Source organism: Trachypithecus francoisi, unplaced genomic scaffold (genome assembly GCF_009764315.1).
Source record: "Trachypithecus francoisi isolate TF-2019V2 unplaced genomic scaffold, Tfra_2.0 Lachesis_group4, whole genome shotgun sequence".
Classification (NCBI taxonomy): Eukaryota; Metazoa; Chordata; class Mammalia; order Primates; family Cercopithecidae; genus Trachypithecus; species Trachypithecus francoisi.
In genome coordinates this window covers 119,746,346-119,766,377 of record NW_022681469.1, presented here as the reverse complement: position 1 = coordinate 119,766,377, position 20,032 = coordinate 119,746,346, and the positions used below count along the sequence as shown (strand labels likewise).

The window sequence follows — 20,032 nt, the reverse complement described above, 5'->3', positions numbered from 1 at the left end:
AGCTTGAATTACAGGTACACCTGGCCAGACCCAGTGCTTTAATACAGCAATTCTCAAACTTGAGCACATTGGAACCACTTGGCAGAGTTGTCCAAAAAGACTACTGGGTCCCATCCCCAGAGCTTCAGATTCAGCAGGACTGCAGTGGGACCTGAGAATATGCATTTCTAACCCTCTCTCAGGAGATGCTACTGCCACTGATCTGTCCTTTAATCATGATAACACTTCTGGGAAGTAGGTAATGCTAGCATTCCCATTTTATAGAGGAAGAAACTGAGGTTCAGAGAGAGAGATTTGCCCCAGGATGCATAGCCACTAAGTAGACGAGCCAGGATATGAATCCAGGTGCTTCTCTCACCTGCAACTGTTCCTTTTGTCCTGTCCACCCCAGGACCTACTTCCCCCAGTGCCCTTAATCAGGCTGGGTATGCAGTGGGTGCTCACTGAATTGGAGCAGGTCCTCACTGAATGCATGGGGATGACTAGTCTGCTAACTTCCTTTATAGCACGTGATGTGGATCTCCCACTTTTGACACCTGAAATATCGCTGGTTCTTTTTTTTTTTTTTTGAGACAGAGTTGTGCTGTCACCCAGTCTGGAGTGCAGAGGTATGCAATCATAGCTCAATGCAGCCTCAAATTCATGGGCTCAGTTGATCCTCCTGCCTCAGCCTCCTGAGTAGCTGGGACCCAGGGAGTCCTTGCAGGTGTCTCTTAGTCCAAGGCCAAGGACATCATTCACAGATGGCTGAGCAGAGACCCAAGGTCCAAGGGGTCTCCGCTAGGACAGCATCTGTCCAGTCCCACCCCCATGCCCAGACATGGCTCCTTCCAACCTAAGAGGGCCCAGGCATCCTGACCTGCCCTGGGAGGATGTCCCATGCATGAGTGACCTCTGTCCCACCCCCTAGACGTGGAGATCCCAGCAGCAATGTTACCACAACAGTCGGAGAAGTCTTGGGCACCAGTGGACTTGGGCTCTGGCATGGGCCGACTCAGACCCAGGTCGCTGGGGGCAAGGGGGCAGGAAGGTGCTTCCTGCTTGAGCTCTCGGATGGCGTGGTTGGGGAGCGCCGTGCTGTACAGGAAGCTGGCCATGGAGGAGGAGGTGGCGGTGGGGGGCAGGTCCTGGGGTGGCACCTTGGGGGCCTGGCCATGCAGGCCACAGTCCCGTGACCCCTTGGGTATCAGGGAGACACCATTCAGCTCCACCAGGGCTTTCGAGTCCCGCCCGCCATCCTCAAGTGGCCTGAGTAAAGGAGAGGACACATGGACAGCTTTGTACATCTGTTTCACATGTTGCAGCTCTTCCCCCACAACCCTGCATCCCCACCCTCTGCAGAACATAACAGCCCCGTAAGAGGGCAGGACAGGAGCTGCCCTTCCACTTTACAAGTGGGGATGCAGGCTCAGAGGTGGGAATGGTGTGCCCAGGGCCACAGAGCTAGGCCACTGGAGGACCTGGGCCCTGCCCCTCTGCTCCAATTCACTGATCAGATCCTGCCAGGTGCAATTGATTGCCTCCCGTCTCCTGATGCTCCCCTCCCCTTCCCTGCCTCTGCATTGCCTGGGGCGCCTAGCAGAGATGGGCTCAACCTTAAGCCCTCAGGCTGCCTTCCTGGCTCTCCTGACAATTGGTACTGCCTCAGACCAGCCTCAACAACCTAATCTCCCCTAGGTCCCTAATTAACCCCAGATTTACAACCTGAGCAAGCACAGGACATGGTTCTCCCACTTCTGACACCTAAAATGCCACATTTAAAAAAGTTTTTTAAGAGACAGGGTCTTGCTTTGTTCCCCATGCTGGAGTGCAGTGATGCAATCACAGCTTACTGCATCCTCAAACTCCTGGGCTCAAGCAATCCTCCTGCCTCAGCCTCCTGAACAGCTGAGATGACAGGTGTGTACCAACACACCTAGGTATTTTTTTTTTTTTTCTGGCAGAGACAGGGTCTTGGTATGTTGCCCAGGCTGGTCTCAAACTCCTTGGCCTCAAGTGATCCTCTCACCTCAGCCTCCCAAAGTGCTGAGATTACAGGTGTGAGCTACTGTGCCCGATCACATTGGTGCTATTTTGTCCCAAGTCATGTCTCTTCCAGTCTCTCTGCAATGCAACTTCCCTGGGAAGACTTCAAGGCTTAATGACCCAGCTCATATCCTGTTCTATGACTTCGCTTTCACTTCACCTCCACCATCAGACTAGGAGCTTTCACCACCAGGGTCCCCCATGGGCATCTCAAGTCCCTTCCCCTCTGGCTAAGTGGCCTCCAGCCCCCGGCCCCAGCCCAGCCCTGGGCCAGCTACCTCACTCACCTCTTGAGCTTGAAGCGGATGCGGTGGCTATGTTCCAGGATGGCCATGAGGGCCTTGGGGTCATACTCAGCCGGCCTCCGGAAGGCCAGGCCCTCCGGCAGTCCCTGTACAGCCAGCAGCCCTGGCTCCCTGAGCAGCCTCTCATAGGGCAGCGGCACCACGCTGGCCCTTCCCAGGGCCTCACCTATAGGGGGAGTCCAGGAGAGGGGCCTGGTATGAGAGGGCAGCCAGGCTGGAGTCGGGGCCGCTGTGCCCCATAGTGGGGGCAGTGTTGAGTGGCTCCCCTTGGTGTGGGGCTCCCATGGACCCCTCATAACTGCAGACTTTGTGCAGAATAACTGCCTGCAGGCTAGGGGTGGATGCTGTGGACAAGGCCCCCTTGTCTGCCTCTGGGGGGCTGGGGCTCCCCCACTGAGGGGGGATCCCTGCTGCCCTCCCCAGCCAAGCTCCTCTCCACTTGGGCACCTGGCTGGAAGGAAACCGGGGACTACAAGGGCCCAGAGGACAGAGCAGAGAGAGACAATCCGGTGAGAGTAAAGAGGGCAGAAGAGACGGAGAAGCAGGCACTTGCATGAGCCAGACTGCGAGGAAGAAGCTGTAAGGGCCGGGCACAGTGGCTCATGCCTGTCATCCCAGCACTTTGGGAGGCTGAGGCGGGAGGATCACTTGAGGCCAGGAGTTCGAGACCAGCCTGGCCAACATGAGGAAACCCCGTTTCTACTAAAACTACAAAAATTAGCCGGGCGTGGTGGTGGGCATCTGTCATCCCAGCTACTCAGGAGGCTGAGGCAGGAGAATCGCTTGAACCCAGGAGGTGGGTTGTAGGGAGCTGAGATGATGCCACTGCACTCCAGCCTGGGTGACAGAACGAGAATCCATCTCAAAAAAAAAAAAAAGAAGAAGAAGAAAAAGGTGTAGGGAGGAAGGGAGAGAGACTGAGAGAGGGGAGAGAAAGTAAGAAGAGCAAGTGGAGAGGGAGCAAAACTAGGGGATTCAGAAAAAGACGAGACAAGCCGGGCGCGGCGGCTCACGCCTGTAATGCCAGCACTTTGGGAGGCCGAGGCAGGTGGATCACTTGAGGTCAGGAGTTGGAGACCAGCCTGGCCAACATGGTGAAATCCCGTCTCTACTAAAAATACAAAAATGAGCTGGGTGTGGTGGCAGGCGCCTGTAATCCCAGCTACTCAGGAGGCTGAGGCAGGAGAGTCGCTTGAACCCAGGAGGCGGAGGTTGCAGTGAGCCGAGATCGCGCCACGGCTCTCCAGCCTGGGCAACAAGAGCGAAACTTCATCTCAAAACAACAACAAAAGAAAAAGATGGGAGAGAGGAGGAAGAGACAGACTGAGAAGACGCAGGAACAAAGATGGGGGTTGGGCACAGATGAGGGGAGGTAGGCTGGGGACTGGGGACTGAGGACTGGGCACTGGGATATCTGTGGTCACCTCCAGGCTGCAGCCCCACCCAGAGCCAGGAGGCCCATCCTCTCATAGCCTCCTTGAATTCTGCCCAAAGTGGACAAGGGGGGCCAGGGCAAGGTGGGCAGGGGTGCGGGGGGCTCTGTGCATGGGCCCTGTAGCTGGCAAAAGTGTCGACAGGGGTACAGTCAACCATGCGTGGCAAGTCCCCCATCCCAGGGTGGCCAGCGTGGCTGCCCAGGGCCTCTGAGTACCCCTCCTCCTGACATAAGAACACCAGAAGTTTCCTCGCAGACCTTTGCTCCATAAAACCAAAGGCCACAGTAGGAGAAGGGATAAAGCCAAATCAGAAATGAATGAGACGGGACCCTGAGGGCCAAAGGGACCTGCCCAAGGTTTCCCAGGGCGTGTGAAGGCCACCACTGGGGCCCTGAGGCCCTCTGCAACCTGACACTTCCCAAGGGAGGCCAGTTCTCCTCTCCCTGCAGGAAAGATGTGGCTGAGCAATCAGCCTTCACTTAGTCATTCAACAAACATTCTCCGAGGGCTCTGAACTGCAGGCTGGAGACAGCTAGAAAGGGCAGACATAGCCCCTGACCCTGGAGAGCTCCTGGGTTGGTGAGGGGACAGGGCACTGTGGGTGCCAAGAGAGGGGCCTAAACCCACTGTGAGGGGGCTTCCAGGAGCAGAGCCTCAGTGGCATGTGGGTGTCCACCAGACAGAGGAGGAGAAAGGCAGTCTCAAAAGATGCAACAGCGCGAAGGCCAGGGCATGTAAGAGGAACCAGCGAGTGCTGGAGAACAGGAAGTGGTTCTGTAGGGAGGTCAGTAGGGCCCTGTCACCTAGTGGGAGAAGAAGGTATAGAGGGGATGAGGATGGGTGTGTGGGCCCCTGTGCCATGCTCAGGGCCGAGGGGGAGCCCCCGAAGGCTGTGGAGGCAAGAGCTTCATTCATGGTCAGACTTGTGCTTTGAGAAGATGCCCTTGGTGGCAGGGCAGGTGTGGGGAGGCAGGGAGACCGTGGCAAGCCTGGGGCTATTTCTAGGCGAGAGGTGGCATGACTTGAGCCAGGGCAGGGAAAGTGGGGATGGAGGTTTGGGGAAACGGCTGGAGTAGAACGTCTGTGTCTGGGAATGCAGAGATGAGGAAGGGCTAGGGTAGCCAGTACCTCCATGCCTTGGGGTCCGGCTTTGCCCAGGGCCCGTAGTGGGACAGAAGGGGGCCCCCTCTGCTGGGTGGGGACCCAGGCTCCCACCCTCCCTGGGGCCCCCAAATGGAATGAGGAAGGATCTTACTATAAAGAACATCAAACACCTCCTCTACCATCTTCCGCAGAAGGTACACATCTGAGCCATGTTCCAGGGAGGACCGAGGGAGGCTCCGGCCGCTGCCCTCACCCCGCTGCACCTTCTTGGGGTGCTCTGCCTCCGGATCCTTCCATGGGGGCCCTCCTGTGGGACACAGAGCACGTGAGGCCACAGTGAACACCCGTCTCACCATCCGGCCTTCGAGTGGGGATGTCTCTGCCCTGTGCTGAGCCGTGGAGACTGGCACACAATGTGATACACAAGTGAATAAATGAATGAAGAATTAATGAGTGTGCAAGCCCTATCCCAACCACCCCACTGAGGGCCAGGGCTGGTCATCTCAGAGTTCCCATTGCCTGGCCAGGGCTAGGCCTCACCTCTGGTCACCTCTAATTTGCTGTGTGACCTTGGGTAAGTCCCTTCTCTCTCTGAGCCTCCGTCTGTGAATGCTCGTGGGAGGCCAGCTATTCCAGCTCAGAACTGAGGTTCCATGAACGTTCCATCTGTCTCTCTCTCTCTCTCTCTCTTTCTCTCTTTCCCTCCCTCTCTCTTTCTCTCTTTCCCTCCCTCCCTCCCTCCCTCCCTCCCTCCCTCCCTCTCTCTCTTTTTTTTGACGGAGTCCACTCTGTCGCCCAGGCTGGAGTGCAGTGGCACAATCTCGGCTCACTACAACCTCCACCTCCAGGGTTTAAGTGATTCCCCTGCCTCAGTCTCCCGAGTAGCTGGGATTACAGGCGCCCACCACCATGTCCAACTAATTTTTGTATTTTTAGTAGATATGGGATCTCATCATGTTGGCCAGGCTGGTCTCGAACTCCTGACGTCAGGTGATCCGCCCGCCTTGTCCCCCCAGAGTGCTGGGATTACAGGCGTGAGCCACCGTGCCTGGCCCCATCCATGCCTTTCTGTGCCCTGACACCAACACCGTCTTGACCAATCTATGCCCCCGTTTTCTGTGCCCCAGGCTGGACCAGAGTGGGGACCGGAGAGTGTTGGTAGATCTTTCGGGAATATTCTAGAAGCTGCACTGGAAAGGAGATGAGAGGAGGGGCCTGTGGCCCCCTCCCAGCTTGGAGCCTGTTCTCCTCTGGGATCTGCGGAGCTTGAAATAAACCAGCCGAGTTCCTGGTGCTATAAATAGCGGCTCTGCCTGGCTCTAGAAGCCAGGTGCATCGCCTCAGGCTCTGGGAGGCTGGGGTGCCACAGGACCTGCTGCTGTCCACTCTACTCGGCCCAGTCCCCCATTCTGGCCCTGGGGAAGGTCTAGGCTCTGAAGGCTGAGTGGGGTGGGGGGCTGGCTGGGGACATTACTAGGGACGCAGCTGCACCCCAGTAATGATAGGCCCAGTGCTGGGGGATGCCCTTCCCTGAAACAGCTGATCTTAGGGGTGTGATGCGAATACTAATAATAGCAACAACAGCTGGTGTCTATTGAGTGTGAACCCAGTGCCAGACACTGTCCTAAGTGCTTGCCGGGTACAAATTCGTTTAACCCTCAGACCCACCCGTTCTCGCCTTTCACAGACGAGTGGGTTGAGGCACAGCAGTTGTGGACCCAGGCGGCCCGTTCTCTTAACCTCATGCTCTACCATGGTTCTTTTGAGATGGGGTCTCACTGTCACCCAGGCTGGAGTGCAGTGGTGCCATCGTAGCTCACTGCAGCCTTAAACTCCCAGGCTCAAGTGTTCCTCTTGCCTCAGCCTCCCAAAGTGCTGGGATTACAGGCGTAAGCCACCGTGCCTGGTCCCATCCATGCCTTTCTGTACTGGGACTACAGGTGTGCACCATCAAGCGTGGTTAATTTTTAAATTTTTTGTAGAGACAGGGGTCTTGCTATGTTGCCCAGGCTGGTCTCCAATTTCTGGGCTCAAGTGATTCTCCCATTTCAGCCTCCTGAAGTGCTAGGACTACAGACATGAGCCACTGCACCTGGCCTAAGATGTTAACTGTCACTATAGCAGTGACAGTGCCTGCCTCCTCAGGTTGATGTCAGGGTAGGTGAGTTAGCATCAGAAAAGATGCCATGCACAGCAGGCGATCAATAAATCTTATTGGAATATGGCCAGGCGCGGCGGCTCACATCTGTAATCACAGCACTTTGGGAGACTGAGGTGGGCGGGTCACTTGAGGTCAGGAGTTCGAGACCAGCCTGGTCAACATGGTGAAACCCCATCTCTACTAAAAATACAAAATTAGTCGGGCGTGGTGGTGGGTGCCTGTAATCCCAGCTACTTGGGAAGCTGAGACAGGAGAATCACTTGAACCTGGGAAGCAGAGGTTGCAGTGAGCCAAAATTGTGCCACTGCACTCCAGCCTGGGTGACAGAGCGAGACTCTGTCTCATTAAAAAAAAAAAAAAAATTGTGTTGGAATAAGTGCATTTGGTCCTTGTGCTCAGAAATACATACTTAAGAGGAAGAACTGAGCAGCAACCTTGGGCCTTGGTGTCCCCATCTGGAAAAGGCAGATGGAAGTGGCTGGCTCCGGCCTACCCTGGGGTTCACCCAGCCAGTCTCTGTCAACTCAGGGGCTGCGGAATGATTCCAACAAAAACCATGGCTGCCTCAATAACACCGCATCGGGAATCTCAGACAACCTTGCTTGTTAGGTTCATCCCCCACACACCACCACCCTGGCTGGACAGGGTTGGGGACTCAGAGACGGGCCAGAGCTCCTGTCCTCGAAGAATGGCGGGCCCGGCCCTCTGGAGCCCTAGGGTACTCACGGCAGAACCTGAGGAAATCTGACTGTAGCTCCTTCCGGGCATTCAGGAACATTCTCCCCTTCTCCGTGCCCACCACGAAGGCGCTCTCATCGTGCACGGCGACACAGGCCACCTCGGCGTTCAGTTTGGACAGCGCTGAGCACTGTGGGAAGAGCAGGGTGTGTGAGTGGAAGGGCTCCCCACTCCAAACACCTTTAGTACCCACTTCGGGAGTGGGATGTGAGCTCCCAGCTGCCTGAGACCTCAGCAGCAGCTCCAGGGACAGACGGTCCCTCTACTGTTCTTGGTCTAAGATTCTGTAGTGCGACTGAATGAATGGCCCTCCAGGGATTGGCGATGGGGGGCTGGAGGAGGACAAGTGTCCTCTGCTCTTCCCTCCAAGATCCTCCTCCTTGGGGTAAGCCCACCTTAGCCCCAGCCCCAGGGACAATGCCGTGCTGCGTTCTCTTGGCCCCTCTCAAGTCCTGGATGAGGAGGGGGTGGGAAGAACGGCAGGAAAGGTGGGGGGGATTGGACAGACTGGGGCTGTATTCCCACCTCGGCCGTTTCTGCTGTGGGACTTGAGTCAGTCATGTCCCTCCTCTGGGCTCCAGTTTCTACATCTGTTTTGTTTTGTTTTTTTGAGACACAGTCTCACTCTGTCGCCCAGGCTGGAGTGCAGTGGCGCAATCTTGGTTCACTGCAACCTCTGCCTCCCAGGTTCAAGCGATTCTCCTGCCTCAGCCTGCGGAGTAGCTGGGATTACAGGCGCCCGCCACCATGCCTCACTAATTTTTGTATCATAAGGAGAGATGGGGTTTCACCATGTTGGCCAGACTGGTCTCAAACTCCTGACCTCAGGTGATGTGCCCATCTCAGCCTCCCAAAGTGCTGGGATTACAGGTGTCAGCCACTGTGCCTGGCCAGTTTCCATGTCTGTAGAATTGGGGAGAAACAGCCCAGTTCCACAGTGCCACTGGCCTTGGGTATGGGGATTCAATGGTTGGGGGAAAAGATCTCTAAACTGGGACATCCTATATGGGTAAACACGGAGCTGGCTATCCTCATGGCCTCAGAGTCGAGGTCTGCAGCCCCATAGCACAGAGGCCTTAATATGGGGGGGTCCCTGCAACCGAGACCACCAGCATCTCAGCTCTCTGACCCACCCCACCAGGAAAACCCTGATTGTGAAGCCTGTAGCAGGCAGTTGTGCCGAATAAATGCTGGTTCTCATCTGAGTCAGGTAGTGCTGGCAGCTATAGAGTCTGGCTTCTAATTGCAGTTCTGTGCTGTGTGGCCTGGGACAGGTAACCTCTCTGGGCCATCATCTGGCCTAGGGTACCAGCCCCAGCCTGGAATCGTTCTGGTTAGGAAGGTGCGGGCGGCGTGGGGCCAGGAGGTCTGTCCTCCAGGGTCCCTACTGGAAAATTAAAACACAGGGCATTCATTTTCTTCTAAGATGAAAACAAAAGCTTGCTGTTCCGTTTCTGCGCGGAACACTGTAGAGTATTAACAAAAAATAAAACAAATAAATCCAGCTGTTTCTCATCCATCACAGCTGAAAGAGCTGCTTTATGCCACAGTCACCGCTCAGCTGAAGACGCAGAGACCGTGGCAGAAAACTCACCCACCTAAAGGCACCCAGAGCTGGTAGGGAAGAGGATCTGAGATTGGGGGCGGGTGACGAAGGCACATCCCTTCAGTCCACCCTCCCTACAGGCCACCAAAAGACCCTGGCATTTGGAGGAGGCTGGACTTAAGTCACTGCTAAGCAAATGTCATTGTCCCATGAGGGTCCCTCAGGAAGCCCTTCAAAGGCCCAGGGACAGGGGGAGCCTGTCTTGTTCACACCACTACGATAACTAGAGGGTCACGTGCCCCTCCAGGGAGGTTCTGATACACTCACTAGACCACTGCTACCCAGTAGAACTTTTTTTTTTTTTTTTTTTTTGAGACGGAGTCTCGCTCTGTCGCCCAGGCTGGAGTGCAGTGGCCGGATCTCAGCTCACTGCAAGCTCCGCCTCCCAGGTTCACGCCATTCTCCTGCCTCAGCCTCTCCAGTAGCTGGGACTACAGGTGCCCGCCACCTCGCCCAGCTAGAGTTTATATTTTTTAGTAGAGACGGGGTTTTACCGTGCTCGCCAGGATGGTCTCGATCTCCTGACCTCGTGATCCACCCGTCTCGGCCTCCCAAAGTGCTGGGATTACAGGCTTGAGTCACCGCGCCCGGCCTTTTTTTTTTTTTGATAGAAAGTCTTGCTGTGTCACCTAGGCTGGAGTGCAGTGGCACGACCTTGGCTCACTGCAACCTCCGCCTCCCAGACTCAGGCAATTCTCCTGCCTCAGCCTCCCGAATAGCTAGGACCACAGGCGTGCACCACCATGCCCAGCTAATTTTTGTATTTTCAGTAGAGATGGAGTTTCACCATGTTGGCCAGGCTGATCTCAAAGTCCTGGCCTCACGTGATCTGCCCCACTCAGCCTCTCAGGGTGCTGGGATTATACACGTGAGCCATTGTGCCTGGACAATCCAGTGTAACTTTCTATGACAATGAACATATTCTACCTCTGCACTGTCCAATCCGTAGACACCAGCCACTTCTGACTGCTGAGCACGTAAAATGAGGCTGGTGCAACTGAACAACTGAGTTATTTATTTCATTTTAACTAATTAGAATTTAAATGAATCAGGTGCAGTGGCTCATGCCTGTAATCCCAGCACTTTGGGAGGCTGAGGAAGGTGGATCACCTGAGGTCAGGAGTTTGAGACCGGCCTGGCTAGTAGAGACATGGTGAAACCCTGTCTCTACTAAAAATACAAAAAATTAGCCAGGCGTGGTGGCGTATGCCTGTAATCCCAGCTACTCGGGAGGCTGAGGCAGGAGAATCACTTGAGCCCAGGAGGTGTACGTTGCAGTGAGCCAAGATTGCGCCACTGCACTCCAGTCTGGGCAACAGAGCAAAACTCTCCAAAAAAAAAAAGTTGCAAATAGCCACAGGTAGCTAGTGGCCATGGGATCGCCCATCACTGCCCACACCAGCCACACGTCCACCACTGCCAAGCTCACAGTGCTTCAGGACACAGGGCTGAGCTCCTGGGGCCCCCTCCTCATGAGGGTCAGTCTGCATGGGGGGGTCGTTATGGAGAGAGTGTGGCGCCCAGTCACTTTTCCAGGGGTGTCTCCCACCGCTGCCCCAAACACCGCCTAAGCAGCCCTTGAGCCACCTACAGCAGGAATAGCTTGAAGGAGGTCCTTTGTTTTTCGGGGAGACTTTGTATGCAGAAGCTCACTTTAAAACCTGGTCTTGCTGGGCCAGGTGCAGTGGCTCACGCCTGTAATCCCAACACTTTGAGAGGCTGAGGTGGGCGGATCACGAGGTCAAGAGATTGTGACCATCCTGGCCAACATGGTGAAACCCCATCTCTACTAAAAGTACAAAAATTAGCTGGCCACGTGTGGTGGCGGATGCCTGTAGTCCCAGCTACTCGGGAGGCTGAAGCAGGAGAATTGCTTGAACCTGGGAGGCGGAGGGTGCAGTGAGCCGAGTTTGCGCAACTGCACTCCAGCCTGGGCGACAGAGCGAGACTCCATCTCAAAAAAAAAACAAACAGGCCGGGCGCGGTGGCTCAAGCCTGTAATCCCAGCACTTTGGGAGGCCGAGACGGGCGGATCACGAGGTCAGGAGATCGAGACCATCCTGGCTAACACGGTGAAACCCCGTCTCTGCTAAAAAATACAAAAAACTAGCCGGGTGACATGGCGGGCGCCTGTAGTCCCAGCTACTCGGGAGGCTGAGGCAGGAGAATGGCGTAAACCCGGGAGGCGGAGCTTGCAGTGAGCTGAGATCCGGCCACTGCACTCCAGCCTGGGCGACAGAGTGAGACTCCGCCTCAAAAAAAAAAAAACAAGAAAACAAACAAACAAACAACTGGTCATGCTGTGTGACTTTGGGCAAGGTCCTACCCTCTCTGCGCTTCATCATCCTAAAATGCAGGGGCGCAGCTAACTGATGTCAGACAGGCTTTTAATTTAACTTTATTTTTATTAAAAAAAATTTTTTTTAATTGAGAGAGTCTTGCTCTGTTGCCCAGGTTGGAGTGCAGTGGCGCGATCTCGGCTTGCTGCAACCTCCGCCTCCCAGGTTCAAGCAATTCTCCTGCCTCATCCTCCTGAGTAGGCAGGATTACAGGCATGTGCCACCATGCCAGTCTAATTTTTTTATTTTTATTTATTTATTTATTTTTGAGATGGAGTCCCCCTCTGTTGCCCAGGCGGGAGTGCAGTGGTGTGATCTCTGCTCACTGCAACCTCCACTTCCGGGGTTCAAGTGATTCTCCTGCCTCAGCCTCCCAAGGAGCTGGGATTACAGGCATGCGCCACCATGCCCGGCTAATTTTTGTATTTTTAGTAGAGATGGGATTTTGCCATGTTGGCTAGGCTGGTCTCGAACTCCTGACCCTAAGTGATCCACCCACCTTGGCCCCTAAAAGTGCTGGGATTACAGGCGTAAGCCACTGTGCTGGGCCAGATTTTTTTTAAACACTTGCATCACAGAACCTCCCCCCAGGAAAAGGCTGGAGGAAAATGATATTACGATGTCCTCATTTGGGATAAATTACTATAGGTCTAGGTATGTAGGCAATAGCGCCATATTATACAAAGCCTGGTTTCTCTCTTCCTGCCCGAGATGCAGTTAGAACTCTTGCTTTAATGTTGGGGATTACATCTTTCTAATGAATGCCTTCCCAGACATTATCCCTCAGATGATCTGCTAGGAGACAGGCATGTGGTTCATTCCAGGGACAAAGTGGGAATGGTAAGAGGGGTAAAGGGACAAGGGGACGAGGGCTGGGAGCCACTGTTTATTCCAGGGATAGATTTTTTTTTTGAGACGGAGTCTTGCCCTGTCACCCAGGCTGGAGTGCAATGGCGTGACCTTGGCTCACTGCAACCTCCGCCTCCCAGGTTCAAGCAATTCTCCTGCCTCAGCCTCCTGAGTAGCTGGGATTATAGGCACCCACCACTACACCCAGTTAATTTTTTTGTATCTTTAGTAGAGATGAGGTTTCACCATATTGGGCAGGCTGGTCTCGAACCCCTGACCTCGTGATCCGCCCGCCTCAGCCTCCCAAAGTGCTAGGATTACAGGCGTGAGCTACCGCGCCCGGCCGCAGGGCTAGATTTTTATGTACTGGATCTCACTGAAGTCTCCCACCCTTAACGTAGGCAACGTGGGTGGCCCTAGCTGCAGTCAGACAAACTGAGGCTTAGGTCAGTGAAAGCTCCTTAGAGTGGCTGAGGTAGGACTTGAGCTACAAGGCAAGCGGGGACGCTCACCCTGTCCCCTCCTCCTGGGCGGGTGGGGACACTCACCATGGAGTCTAAGGCAGACACGAGGCTGGTGATGATCTCGTCTTTGCGGGTGAAGGCAGAGTTCCAGCGGTCGGGTCCGCAGCCGTTGGCGGGGACGTCACAGCGCTTGCCCAGCAAGGCCATGGTCGCCTGTTGGGAGGAAGGAGGCAGTGGTGGTGGGCACAAGGCAGGGGGCTTGGCTCATGTGGCACCCGCCCACCCCAATCCACCTGACCCCCGGACTCCCAGGGCTGCCTCTGTATCCAGGGCCGACCTTTCCTGGGTCCAAGGGTTTTATGTGTGATGGGATTAGAGCCTGCACAGGCCTGGGCACAGGTGGCAGGATAACTCGCACCCTGTGCCACGCCCTCCGAAGTCTGCACACCCAAGCTGAGCCCAGCACTGGGACCAGTCTGTTGGGCAGACCCCAACTGCCACCTCTCCCAACGTGTGCAGTTCTGGCCACAGCCCTCCCTCGCTCACACACCCTCCATGGCTCCCTACTGCCCACATTAGCTCTCAACTCCTCAGCCTGGTATTCTAGTTACCTGGTCTCCTGTCCCCTACTCCAGATCCCCCTCCCACTCCATGCTCCAGGTCCTCTAAGCTGTGCCACTCCCAGATGGACCGACATTCATGATCCCCTAGTCTGTGTGGGTTCAGTTCCCCCTGCCTCAAGCACCCTTCCTGGCCCTGCCATCATCTGCCGGTTGTCCTCGAAGCTTTTTTTAATTTTAAATTTAATTTTATTTTGAGACAGAGTCTCGCTCTGTTGCCCAGGCTGCAGTGCAGTGGTACAATATTGGCTCACTGCAACCTCCCCTTCCTGGATTTCAGTGATTCTCCTGCCTCAGCCTCCCTGGTAGCTAGGATTACAGGTGCCACCATATATCTGGCTAATTTTTGTAGTTTTAGTAGAGATGGGGTTTCACCATGTTGGCCAGGCTGGTCTTGAACTCCTGGCCTCAGGTGACCTGCCCACCTCAGCCTCCCAAAGTGTTGAAAGTACAGGCATGAGCCACCTCACCCAGTCTCATCAAAGCTTTTAATTGTCCAACCTGCTGGCCCACCTCCTGTACCCCCAACCTGAAGCCCAGCAGGATCAGGAGCCGGTGATGTCCTCCCTTCTGTTCTGCACACCTCTGAGCTCTGCCGTCACATTTCTGCATCAAGCCACGTGCTTCTGAGGCCAATGCCACCCCCACTGAGGCCTTCCAGCCTCAGTTTCCCTCCTAGCCAGAAGACTTGGCTTCAGGAGTATAGAAAGATACAGCAGGGCCGAGGCTACTTTGTCTCAGGTCGGGGGCTCCCCAGGACAGGACTGTGTCCCGTTGCAGTGGGATTCCTGGGGGACAGAGCTGCATCCTCCCCCTCAAGTCCAGAACCCCCAATTGTGGGTCCCCATGGCATGGCGCAGGCCATGGCATGGCTTGCTGGGTACGACAGTGCCCAGCTGGGCACCCATGAGACACAAAGATGAGCCTCCCTCAGCCCCTGGTTCTACCCTGCCCCTCTCCTTCTTGACCCGGGGGCACCCACAGCCTGCCCCAGGGCCAGGGCCTGCCCTCAAGACAGCTGTCCCTGCACCAATCCAAGCAAAGAAGGCAGAGACCAGAGGGAGAGGCCTCTCAGTTCCCCTCTCTGGGCTCCATCCCAGTGCTTTCTCTGTGGCCCCTGCTGGGTGTTGATGGCAGACAGCAGGGCTGCAGGACCCAAAGGAGCCTGTAAACCTGCTATCTCCTACCTGCAGACAAGGAGTTTCTGCACCCAGTGGGGTAGGGAAGGCCCAGGCAGGAGGACCACGGGGCTGGCGCCACAAAGGGCACCAGGCTTGGGGTGTCTTCTGCCGCCATGGGTGCCCCTGCCAACTGTAAGCTCTTTGAGGGCAGAAACCAGGTCTGCCTGCCACTGTTGCACCCCAGGGCTTCAATCAGTGCCCGATGTACATGAGGCCCAAGGTGTGTGGTCCCAGCCACAGACAGGCCTTTCAGTAGGTCATGATATATGATCATTGGCCAATGACAGAGAACAGGAGATGTCACAGTGCATCACACTTCACAAGGCCAGAGGTGTCCAGCCTCAGGGACAGAAACGTCCCGAGAAATGAGAGACACATCAGAGCTCAGCTCTGGCCTCAGTTCTGGCTCTCCTCTGCTTTTTGGCTGTGGAGAAATATTAATTTAAACAACTGGCTGGTAGGCGTTTGGCCAAAATGTATGTTGAGTTTGCTGCTAAATGTTTAGAAAAGACATTTCTTCTTCTGGGTTCCAATTTTATAGAACTTTGAAATCCGCTGTATTGCCGGGCGCGGTGGCTCAAGCCTGTAATCCCAGCACTTTGGGAGGCCGAGACGGGCGGATCACGAGGTCAGGAGATCGAGACCATCCTGGCTAACATGGTGAAACCCCATCTCTACTAAAAAATGCAAAAAAAAAAAAAAACAAAAAAAACTAGCCGGGCGAGGTGGCGGGCGCCTGTAGTCCCAGCTACTCGGGAGGCTGAGGCAGAAGAATGGTGGGAACCCGGGAGGCAGAGCTTGCAGTGAGCTGAGATCCGGCCACTGCACTCCAGCCTGAGCAACAGAGCGAGACTCCGTCTCAAAAAAAAAAAAAAAAAAAAAAAAGAAATCCACTGTATTAAGGGATGCAGAGGGGGTGACAGGCCATGGATGAGACCCACTGATGAACCAAGAGGTGGCCAGTGGCCACGACTGGGGATGTTCCATGGCAGGAAGCCCGCAGGAGGGTCTTGCATGTGACCGGACTTCGTAAAAGATCCAGCTGAGAGGTCTGCTGCCTGAGGGCTGGAAGGTGTCCCCCTCCCCCAAGCCACCCCTTGCCAGCCGGTCCCTTGAACCATTCCCACAAAGGCCTTAGGGCTGCCAGCCTCCCAGCTGCTGAGGCCCAAATCGAATCAGGGCAAAGCAGGAGGCACCAGACAGCCATCCAGCCCTGGCCTCCTGGCTGCCCCAGACAGCGGCCGGCTCCTTCCAGTAAAGGCTCTAATCCATTTAGGAAGAAACCAGGGACTCCAGGAGGGAGGGACAGAGAGAGGGAAGAAGGGCTGGGCTGTGGGCCATTCCCAGTTCCTTGTCCTGGTCATCCAGGATTGTAGGACCTTCTGTCCTGAGCCACAGCCCAGTGGGCGGACTTGGGGAGCATGGAGAGAGACGACCACTCCTCCATTTCCCTGAGGCAAATGCCCAGGGCCTCAGATGGAGGGATAGGCAGGTTCCACGTGCCTGGAGCAAGAATGCAGTGGGAGAAGATGAGACCCAGGCCCAGGTGTGCTAGGACCACCTTGGGTGAGTCCTGAAACCTTGAGATTTTTCATTTGTAAAGTGAGAATGGTTCTAAACAGAAAAGGAAGGCAGAGGCCAGGTACAGCGGCTCACGCTTATAGTCCCGGCACTATGGGAGGCTGAGGCGGGAGGACTGCTTGAGACAAGGAGCTCAAGGCTGTAGTGAGCGATGACGGCGACACTGCACTCCAGCCTGGGTGACAGAGCAAGACCCTGTCTTTTAAATAAAAAATAAAAATTCTGATAGCATGGCTGGGCACAGTGGCTCACGTCTGTAATCCTAGCACTTTGAGAGGGTGAAGTGGGCAGATCACTTGAGCTCAGGAGTTTGAGACCAGCCTGGACAACATGATGAAACCCCAACACTGCTAAAAATACAAAGATTAGCTGGACGTGGTAGCGCGCGCCTGTAATCCCAGTTACTTGGGAGGCTGAGGCAGGAGAATCGCTGGAACCCAGGAGGCAGAGGTTGCAGTGAGCCAAGATGGCGCCAGTGCACTCCAGCCCAGGCAACGGAGCAACACTCCATTGAAAAAAAAAAGTAAAAATTCTGATGGCAGCATTGGTCCGCATGAGCTACTGTCCTTCCTCTAGCATCACTCTGTTTTAGAGACGAGAAAGGCACTTGCCCCGGGTCTCAGCCAGTGCACAGGGGGGAAGAAGGTTGTCTGTCTCCAACTTTGCTGGTGTCCTTGCTGTCACCATGTGGCAGGAAGACCACGCTTCCCACATTCACAGGGACTCAGGGAACAGACCAGCTGCTCACATGCAAAGCTGACACACACAGCCCAACTGGGCCCAACTCGACATTCCTGGGTTTAGCACAGAAAGTTCCATCTCCTGGAAAACCCCTCAGTCCCGGGCCACCTAGGATGGTTGGTCACCCTGCAACGCAGGGAGCAATGGGAACAAGAGCCCAGATGCCTCCCAGCAGCCAAAAACACAGACACTCGCGAGGAAGAGAAATGTCCCACATGTCCATCCTTTGAGTTCAAAAAGTCAACTTCCCTTAATAAGGTGAGAGACGTGTCTGTTCAATGCAGCACTATTCACAATAGCAAAGACATAGATTGAACCCAGGTGCCCATCAGTGGTAGAATGGATAAAGAAAATGTGGTACATGCACACCATGGAATATTATGCAGCCATAAAAAGAACCAAATCATGTCCTTTGCGGCAGCATGGAAGTAGCTGGAGGTCATTATCCTATGCAAATTAACATAGAAACAGAAAACCAAATATCAAATGTTCTCACTTATAGGGGGAGCTAAACGTTGGGTACTCATGGACATAAAGATGGGAATGACAGACACTAAGGCCTCCAAAAGCAAGGAGAGAGGGGAAAAGGAGAGGCTAAAAAACTACTTATTGGGTGCTATGCTCACTACTCGGGTGATGAGATCAATTGTACCCCAAATCTCAGCATCATGCAATATCCCTTTGTAACAAACCTGCACATGTACCCCCAGAATCTAAAATAAAGTTAAAATTATTATTATTTTTGAGACAGAGTCTCACTGTCACCCAGATTGGAGTGCAGTGGTGCGATCTCGGCTCACTGCGGCCTCCGCCTCCCATGTCCAAGCGATTCTCCTGCCTCAGCCTCCTAAGTAGCTGGGATTACAGGTGCCCGCCACCATGCCCAGCTAATGTTTCTATTTTTAGTAGAGATGGGGTTTCCCCATGTTGGCCAGGCTGGTTTCGAACTCCTGACGTCAAGTGATCCACCCACCTCGGCCTCCCAAAGTGCTGGGAATACAGCCCGGCCTAAAAGTTGAAATTATTAAAGTAATAATAATAATGTGAAACACTTGAAGCCCCTAAAAGGCAGAGCTGGGATGGGTGGAGGGAAGTCCACTGGGAAGACCCCAGGTTACAGTCCAGGAACTGTGGAAGAGCTGCTGACTCATCTGTCCCATCACCCAGCTCCCGATTTTGCTCCGCCCACCTGTGAAGCAATGATGGCTGGTAGCTCAGCTGCTGCCAACACCTGCTGTTCAGTGCCCAGGCTCCTGGGCCCCATCCCATCAGAGGTGACCGCTCCCTGGGCAGCGGGGCCCTGGACATTGTATTTTTTTTTTTTTTTTTTGAGATGGAGTCTCACTCTATTGCCCAGGCTGGAGTGCAGTGGCATGATCTCAGTTCACTGCAACTGCAACCTCCACCTCCTGGGTTCAAGCGATTCTCCTGCCTCAGCCTCCCAAGTAGCTTAGATTACAGGCATGCGCCACCACACCCGGCTAATGTTTATATTATTAGTAGAGACACGGTTTCACCATGTTGGTCAGGCTGGTCTCGAACTCCTGACCTCAGGTGATCCGCCCACCTCGGCCTCCCAGAGTGCTGGGATTACAGGTGTGAGCCACCGCGCCCGGCCAGGACACTGTATTTTTAAGTTCACAGGAGACTCTTACACCCAGCCAGGTGCAGGGCCTGGGTCATCTTCAGGGATGTTCCCTACTCCAGGCTTCAAGAAGCTCAGCTTCCCTGCTTGCCTGCCGCCTGCCCCGTGTCTTGCCAGGGACTCCTTGCCCAGACAGCAGCAGATTTGCCGGCCGCCGAGAGCTGGAGGCCAGCCCGGACCTTGAGCCAAAGATTAGCCAAGCGCTTGTGGCCACGTCTGAGTCAGTGCTGCCCTGACTCAAGGCAGGGCTGCCTCCAGGCTGGGGGACTTCCATAGGAGTCCAGCCCAGAGAGCCCACTTTCTAGCCAACCCTGGGGCCAGGGTGACAGTGAAGTAACAGAAATCCAGCTGTGATTTCCAATCTCAAACACCCTGCACCTGGCGCTCGGGGCCAGCTAGGAGGCTAGCAGAGAGTGAGCTAACGCATGAGCCTATTCTGCCGCCCACAGCCTGGATGTCTGGGAAATAGGTGTTCCCACTGGCTGGTTCTGACCGATTCACCCCAGTGAAGTGCAGCCTAGTGGGAGGTGGGAAAAGGCATGTAGACAAAAGAACAAGGCTAAGACAAAGCTCCTGGCTCAGCCCATTTAAAAAAAGACTCCTCGGCCGGGCGCGGTGGCTCAAGCCTGTAATCCCAGCACTTTGGGAGGCCGAGACGGGCGGATCACGAGGTCAGGAGATCGAGACCATCCTGGCTAACATGGTGAAACCCCGTCTCTACTAAAAAATACAAAAAACTAGCCGGGCGAGGTGGCAGGCGCCTGTAGTCCCAGCTTACTCGGGAGGCTGAGGCAGAAGAATGGCGTAAACCCGGGAGGCAGAGCTTGCAGTGAGCTGAGATCCGGCCACTACACTCCAGCCTGGGTGACAGAGCGAGACTCCGTCTCAAAAAAAAAAAAAAAAAGACTCCTCTTCCTGGCTGTGCATGGTGGCTCATGCATATAATTCCAGCATTCTTGGGGTCCAAGGTGGGAGGATGGCTTGAGGCCAGGAGTTCGAGACCAGCCTGGGAAACACGGCAAAACCCTGTCTCTACAAAAAATACAGAAATTAGCTGGGCATATGCCTGTGGCGCCAGCTACTCGGGAGGCTGAGACGGGAGGATCACCGGAGCCAGGAGTTTGAGGCCACAGTGAGCTATGATTGTGCCACTGTACTGCAGCCTGGGAGACAGAGCAAGACCCTGTCTCAAAACAACAACAAAGGCCAGGTGCGGTAGCTCACACCTGTAATCCCA

At 54.8% G+C, this 20,032-nt stretch overlaps 1 protein-coding gene across 1 annotated transcript in view; it reads right to left on the bottom strand.

Annotated features, from left to right (window-relative positions):
* GTF2IRD1 (GTF2I repeat domain containing 1) overlaps nt 1–20,032 on the bottom strand; it is a 108,193-nt gene that overhangs the window by 39,052 nt on the left and 49,109 nt on the right. The window contains exons 2-6 of the mRNA XM_033192132.1: nt 13,112–13,240; nt 7,758–7,899; nt 5,022–5,177; nt 2,313–2,496; nt 938–1,248 (exon numbers count right to left, since the gene is read on the bottom strand). Coding sequence (XP_033048023.1) covers nt 938–1,248; nt 2,313–2,496; nt 5,022–5,177; nt 7,758–7,899; nt 13,112–13,234 — 916 coding nt within the window. The 5' untranslated portion in view covers nt 13,235–13,240. The remainder of the gene's footprint in view (nt 1–937; nt 1,249–2,312; nt 2,497–5,021; nt 5,178–7,757; nt 7,900–13,111; nt 13,241–20,032) is intronic.